This window comes from Notamacropus eugenii, chromosome 1 (genome assembly GCF_028372415.1).
Source record: "Notamacropus eugenii isolate mMacEug1 chromosome 1, mMacEug1.pri_v2, whole genome shotgun sequence".
Classification (NCBI taxonomy): Eukaryota; Metazoa; Chordata; class Mammalia; order Diprotodontia; family Macropodidae; genus Notamacropus; species Notamacropus eugenii.
The window spans coordinates 567710436-567718093 of NC_092872.1; the positions used below are offsets into that span (position 1 = coordinate 567710436).

The 7658-nt window shown below is 46.8% G+C and overlaps 1 protein-coding gene across 1 annotated transcript; it reads left to right on the top strand.

Moving 5' to 3' along the window:
* The first annotated feature begins 4164 nt into the window (after nucleotides 1-4164).
* Nucleotides 4165-6601, top strand: KBTBD11 (kelch repeat and BTB domain containing 11). Its single transcript, XM_072634368.1, has one exon. The coding sequence runs from the start codon at nucleotides 4288-4290 to the stop codon at nucleotides 6475-6477; it is 2190 nt and encodes a 729-aa protein (XP_072490469.1). The 5' UTR covers nucleotides 4165-4287; the 3' UTR covers nucleotides 6478-6601.
* Nucleotides 6602-7658: the final 1057 nt, after the last annotated feature.

The window sequence follows — 7658 nt, forward strand, 5'->3', positions numbered from 1 at the left end:
TTAGAGCACTGTGTTGATAAGGCCAAGGTCACAGTCTGATTACTTTTTGAGGCAATTCCTTTCAGATCTAGAGCCCACAGGCCATATCCTAATTCATTTACACACTAGGGTCATGAGGGATCAGCTGAAAAAGTGTGGTCAGTTCAATGCTACAGTCAGCACTACAAAAACTTGGAAAACAGTGCAAAAATTCATTACTTAATAAAGAAACTTCTTTGAATACAGATAATAAAGACTAAAAAAGTTCAAACATTTTTATTTAAATTAATCCTTTTTTTCTCACTAAATGAAATATCCTCATTTAAAAAGAAAAAAGCAAAGAAACTTTTAATCACACATTTTTATGCTTCTGTTGATTATACTGTATCTTTATTATCAAGGTAGTATCTCTGATTTTGTCCAAATCTATTCTATTTATACTGTTTGAGAGTCAAAAGCAAACTGTAAGAAATCAAGTTTTGAAAGATATTAGCAAATGCCAGGGAAAGAACTGGGAAATTTGGAGATCAGCACCCCTTTTGTGTATATTTTCCATTAATTTTTCATGAATGAAACTTGAAAGATTGGTGTCATATAAGATGGTTACCTTGTGTAATTTTTATTGCAAAATTATTATAAAAGCTTTCAGGTTGTATTAAAAATAGTTTAAATTTCTTTTATAACCTTCTTTCCAAACTCATAACTTATTGAAATAACTTTGTGGATGCCTCCTAACAATTAAAGTTTATCTTTTTAAAGCAAAAAAAAAAAAAAAAGAAAACCCATCAGGTTTTTTAAAAAAATAATATTTTATTCCTTATGTTCTCAAGTATCTTTCTATTTCATTGGATACCATACTAGAAAAAAACCCTATCATGGAAAATCATAGTGATTAAATAAGATAATCATCAAAATTTAGTAGTTATAATAAACCGAATAAACATTCAAGAGGTTTTTTGTTTTCCTAAGTAATGTCTTTTACCTACATACACCATAGATTGGCGTTTCCTGTTCTTGAGATTATAGTAGCCAGGAGGTCAGGGCTTTGCACATAGTGAGTGCTCCATAAATAGTTGTTGATGAGGCTGTTGTTTGAGGAAGAAGAAAAAGCTTATACAGTAAGAAACCATCCCTTTACACAACCATAGTCTTTCAGATAAAACCAAGCTTTGGAAACTGGACTTTGTAAATGTTAAGATTAGCATGGATGTCTTTTCAGTATAGAAAGTCAGAATAAAGTGACACTCTCATTTTAATGTCCCCCACATTGTGTTTCGGGATCAATAGTCAATCAATCTCTCAACAGACACTAATTTAACCATTAAAATGTGCAAAATGCTGTTAAGTTTGTGGGTGTTCAGTCACGTCTGACTCTTCATGGCCCCATGTGAGATTTTATTGGCAAAGATACTGGAGCGGTTTGCTGTTTCCTTCTCCAGCTCATGGTTAGGGATGAGGAACTGAGGCAAATAAGGTTAAATGGCTTGCCCAGGGTCCCAAAGACAGTAAATATCTCAGGCCAGATTTGAACTCAGGAAGATGTCTTCCTAACTCTAGGCCTGGTAGGCTATCCACTGGGCCATCTAGCTGCCCTTGCTGTGTTAGGTACTAGGGATACAAAGACAAAATAGTCCCTGCTCTCAAGAAGCTTACTTTGTGTAGTGGGGCACAATATGTAAGTTTATTCTAAGTAAATACAAGTTCATTTTTATGGGGAAGTACTAGTAACTAAAGATGGAGAGGAGGGAAGAGAAAGGCTTCATGTAGGAGGTGGCATTTGAAATGGTCTTTCAAGGAAACTAAGGATTCTAAAAGAAGTCAGAAGGAAGTACATTCCAAATATGGGTGACAACCTGAGCCAAGACACATAGATTTTAGGAGTTGGAGTGCCATGTGTGAGGAGGGAAGGAGGGAAGGAAACACTTATTAATTGCATACTGTGCTAGGCACTGTAGACATTATGCTAAGCAGTTTACATATATACTATTCTGATCCTCACAAAAACCCTGGGAGGTAGATTCTATTATTATCTCCATTTTACAGTTGAGGAAACTGAAGCAAATAGAGATCAAGTGATTTGTCCAGGGTCACACAGCTAGTGTCTGAGGGAGAGTTTCAAGATGATCAGTTTGACTGGACCAAGAGTCCATTTCTTAGTAAGCCTGGGGAGGTAAGTTGGAGTCAGATATTGAAGGGTTTGAAAGACATCATCTTTCCTAAATTTAAAGTAAGAAAAGTATTGACATTAAAAGGTTAAGTATGACTTCAGTCATTTTATTTGAGATGCGGACACACTTTTCTTTACTATACACAATACTCTGCTATTAGAACAACAAACTTGCATTCTCTTGGGTTAAATTAAATTCTTTGAAATATTCTATTCCTCAAACCATTGACATGATATGGACCTTCTTGTATCCTTTGACTGAGAAAATCCCCACCTTCTTCTTCAGTGAATTACAAGGATTGAATGAAAAATCTAGAAATAAATGAAGAATAAACTGAAAAGATAAATTTTTTGTTATAATCCAGTTTTAGTTTATAATACATATGCGGGTGACCACATCTGCCCTTTAGGCATGATGAGGTGGTTTCTTTTCCCCCCACTCCCTTCATGTTTGCACCAGCTGCAAAACAACTGTAAAAAAGTGAGGACACTCTTGGACTGATTTTGCTGAAAGATCTATTTAAATATAGAGTTAGAATTTGGGGCCTCTGGAGAGTATTAAATATATGACGTCCATGGAAACCGATTTAAGAGACATCATCTGAAAACAACTCCTCTGGAAACTGACTGTAGTAACTGAGTTTAAAAGACCAAAGAAATAAATGTGACATGTTAATAAAGAATCCAGTGTGAAACTTTCACCCAAGTTTTCTTCTCTTTCCACTAGTTTTTAGAAGTTAGCTATAACCTTGACGGTTCAGCCTTTAATTCTTAGTAATGAGCATTTACTATGAGCTTCTACCTGTTGTGATGATTAAAGTCTTATCTTCAAATCTCTTATTTTCTCAGAGATTTTGAATGGCCTTAGATATAAACATGACAACTAACAAAAAGGTGAATTTCAGCAGAAGTAAGCATGGCATAGTGGGGAAAAGGCTGGATATGGAGTCACTGCATGGTCTCAAATCCTAACACTACTGCTTTCTACCTGTATGACTTTCCACAGGTCACTTCACCTCTCTGGGCCTCAGTTTCCTCATCTGTAAAATGAATGGATTAGACTGAACTAAGGTCCCTCTGAATCCTAAATCCTGTTCCCTAGAGAGTATTTCACTTAAAATATCTTGTACAAATAGAGTGGTTTAACAGACATCCCTGCAAATTTATGATCTCTTTTCCTAAGGCTTTCTAATACCTTGTGTGTCTTCTAGTTCTAAGCTGAAAATGCTGTACGGAAGTTCATTAGTTCATTATAGTAGGGGCCACTCCCTTGGGAATCCTAGAAAAAATGCCTATTCAAGCATTTTCATTGTTGAATTTTTCCCCCAACAGGGACAAGAAGTACATGAAGTGATGAGGCCCAGGGAAACACCTGATGCTCCAACAAAGGAAGAGAAAAAGGAAAGTTTCTGATCACATACATCTAGGCAGTAATTGTTTTCGGAAAGCCACAAAACAACTGAACTATGGACTTACATTTCTGTATATTAAAATCTGGATTCAAAAGCAAAATCAACTGATAGGTCAGGACACTAATGTGACCAGAACACAAGGACATGGGTTGGCATTTTACAAACACTAATCTCAAATAGAAAGGCATTCAAGGAAAGCTGGCTGAGACCATCTCCAATGAATAGAGGACGAAGTCCTACGGGAGTTCTGGTCTACCAAGCCTATGTGTTTTAGACATGCACTTGTCAAAAATGGCATGGAAGAAACAGCAAAGGAAATGAAAAGTGATTAAGTGGGAACACAGTGACTCACCAGAAGCAAATGCATATCCTGGCTGGGTAACACCTTGATAACTCAATTCTGCAAAGAACTATTATCCCCAATCTGCCCCTCCAAAAGAAACCAACCCAATCCAACCAAACAAAAGAAAAAAATTGGTGGTAGCTTCAGAGCAGTACCACCCAGGGCAGGGACCTGATCCAATCAAGGGCAGTATAATGGAGAAGTTATTGAGGTTCAAAAGTTCATCTAGAGTTTGACACACCCAGAGCTGGGGAAGAACCACCAGAATGTGAAAAGCTCGGTGTGGAGCCTGAAATCTGATCGTGTGCCAGGAAAGGAAGGTGAAGCCAGAAGCCCCAAGGTAGCGAGCCGCCCCAACAGCCGTGTCAGCGGGAGGCGCGCTGGCCATGGAGAACGCAGTGGCCTCTCGCGTGCTGTACCCAGGGGACAGCAAGGTAAATGGGGCCGAGGCGGGGGTCCCCTTCAACGAAGGATTAAATGGAGAGAACGGGGACCAAGGACGCGCCGGCTCGACACCCCGGGACCTCGGGCCGGTGGCAGAGGGCCGGGACGACAGGGCCAACCGGGCGGGAGCCGCGGAGCTTTCGGCACCCACGCCCTGCAGCCTCGGCTCCTCCTTGTGTTTTAGCTCGCTGGACCAACCTCCACCGCAACCTTGTGCAACTGCGGCTTCCGCAGCGCCGGGCGCACCGGGCTCCCCCCTCTCCTCTCCTTGCCAAGGAAGTCGGGTGGTGAAGAACCAGTGGGAAGTCAACAGTTCTAATGCCACGTCCGAAGAGTCGGGGCAGGAGGAGGAGGACGCTGCCAGGGCGGACCGGAGGAGCGCGGCTCAGCCGCCGCCGCCGCCTGTCACTTATTGTGTCCAGGCTGGAGCTCGGCCCAGGAAGGAGCCGCCGCAGCCCGGGGACGCGGAGGGTGGTGTGGGGGAGGAGGGCGGCGGCGGCGGCGGCATCTGCAGCATCGGCCGCAGCAAGCATCCGGCGGGTGGCGCGGTGAGAGAAGAGCCGGACTTGGTGATCGAGGTGGCCGGACGCCGCATCCAGGCGCACAAGTCGGTGCTGGCCGCCAAGAGCGACTACTTCCGAGCGCGCTCGTCTAGGGAGATCCTGCGGGTGAAGGGGGTGAGCTACGGGGCCCTGCGGCTGCTGGTGGATTACCTGTACACCGGACACATGGGGGAAGTGAAGGAGGACAACGTGGCCGAGGTGATCGCCGGGGCGCGCTTCCTTCAGATGCCCTGCGCCCTGCAGTGCGCCACGGACGCCATGCGGGCGCAGCTCACCCTCGGCAACTGCTACCAGGTTCTGAGCCTGGCCAAGCAGCAGAGGCTCAGCGAGCTCCGGGAGGCTGCCTATCGCTTCATGAGCGACCACTACCTCCAGGTGCTGCGGGAGCCGTCCGTTTACGGCCGCCTGACGGGCTCGGAGAGAGACCTCATCCTCCAGCGCAGGATGGAGGCCGGGCGCAGCTGCCTCCTGGTGGCCGAGATCAATGACGTCTTTGAGCGGGTGGGCAGCCGCCCCCAGAGTCGGGAGAGCAGCAGGCCCCAGAGTCCGTCAGCCTCCGTCCTGTCTCCCGGGGAGCACCCACCCACGCCGCCTCCAGGCCCAGCCCCGGGCTCGTCTGAGGAGGAGGGAGGTCACAGCGACTCGGTCATCTATTACTACCAGGAGGCGGACAAGGAGTGGAAGGTCCTAACTCGGCTGCCCGAGGGGGCTAATGCCAAAGGCTGTGCCATGTGCGTCCTCTACAACTACCTCTTCCTGGCCGGGGGCATCCTGCAAGGGGGACCCGAGGGGAGGGCTCGCCTGTCGGACAAGGTCTTCTGCTACAACCCGGTGACTGACACGTGGAGCACGGTTCGGTCGCTGAGCCAGCCGCGCTCCCAGCTGAAGCTGCTGGCCCTGGACGGCTACCTCTACGCCGTGGGAGGAGAGTGCCTGTTTAGTGTGGAGCGCTACGACCCCCGGGCGGACCGCTGGAGCTCGGTGGCTCCCCTGCCCAAGGGAGCCTTCGCCGTGGCCCACGAAGCCACCACGTGCAACGGGGAGATCTACGTGTCGGGCGGCTCTCTCTTCTACCGCCTGCTCAAGTACGACCCCCGGCGGGACGAGTGGCAGGAGTGCCCGTGCAGCAGCAGCCGCAAGCGCTCCGCAGACATGGTGGCCCTCAAAGGCTTCATCTACCGCTTTGACCTGTGCGGGGCGCGCGGGGAGCCTCAGGCCGCGGCCGGCGCTGCAGCAGCCGGTGCGAGCGGAGGGGTCAACGTGTTCCGCTACCACTGCCTGGCCAAGCGGTGGAGTCAGTGCGCCTCGAACCTGAGGCCTCCGGGCGAGCCTTCGGGGCCCCAGCCTTTCCGCTGCGCCGCCCTCGACGGCACCATCTACTGCGTGAACAGGGCCGGGGCCTGGCGGTTCAGCCTCTCGGAAGAAGGGGAGCCCGGAGAGGATGGAGGCCAGAAAGGTGTCTTCGAGCGGGAGCGGCTCCAGGCCCCGTTTGATGCCCGAGGGGTGCTCTTCCCCTTTGTGCTCACTTTGCCCGAGAGGTCCGACAAGGGGGAGCCCGGAGCCCTGTAGCGCAGAGGAGCCAGACAGCCTCAGATCTCCTGGCTCAGAAGGGCACGGGTGCCCGTGGTCCAAGGGCCATCTGGGGAGAGTAGTCGGGAAAGAGGAAGAAGGGAGCGAGACGGGCCGGACTGTAAGACGGGGTGTGTGTGCCCTACAAGGGTTCCCCAATACGGGCTTGCCATGGACTCTGAGGGATAAAAAGTCCTTTAATACTTTCCCAAAGTCTTCTCTGCTTCCTTGCTTCAGTCCTTTCTTTTCTTTGCTTGATGGGACTAGTTGTAAACGCAGCCTATATCAGATTAATCCAATTTAACTTCAAAAGCAAGGCAGGTTTTCTTTGTGCAAATAAGGGGGCACCAGGGATTACCCTCTGGTTGGGTGGTGGGGGAATGTTGGTATGTACAAGCAGGGCTCAGGAGTGGGCAGGGGTTGAAAAAGAAGCCAGACTTCATTGTGTACTGGCACTGCTAACTACCACTTATTTGGAATACAGAGGGAATGAATGTCAGTTTTCTGACAATAAATGAACAGGACCAGAATGAATTTCTTGTAGCACCCCTGGAAGGAAGATTGGCCAGTTCTATGAAAAGCAATGGCCACTTTTGATTTTCTGCCTGAAGTTCAGATTTTAGTAGACAAAATTGAGGAAAAGCTGTTAGACTTTGACTAACCGGCAAAAAGCTAGATGCCACCAAAATTAGAAAGACCCTTTTGTTGGGCCCCTTAAAGACAAAATAAGGGAAATTCCCATATGTTAAACAAATTATTTGGACCCTCATGTATACTAAATACTTGATGCTTAGTGTCTGTAAAATGTATTGCGCCATATAATAGAAATAGATCGGGAGAGGAAAAAGTTCACTAAACAGACTTAGGCCCTGGCATGGGGTTGTCATTCCAGTGTTTAGCTAAGGTAAAGGCTGTTCATCATTAATTACTCTCTATGGCATGGTGATGGCATATATCTTGTTAGGATTCTAAATCTTGAGAGGGTAAATATTTTCAGAAGAGAATATCCTAAAGAAGAAAAATAATATAAAGGACTTCCTTCCTGAGAATAATTGGAAAAATGTTCCATGTGTTACAGGGAAAAAAATATTAACATTGAAGAGAGGTCCATTTTTCCTCCTTTTTAAATTGGATACCTGAGTGGGTGTAAAATACTGCTTTCTGATTTTGCTTGAATAAGA

Bases quoted from the DNA above. Each gene is read 5' to 3' on its own strand.
- KBTBD11 (XM_072634368.1), top strand. From the start codon at position 4,288: ATGGAGAACGCAGTGGCCTCTCGCGTGCTGTACCCAGGGGACAGCAAG.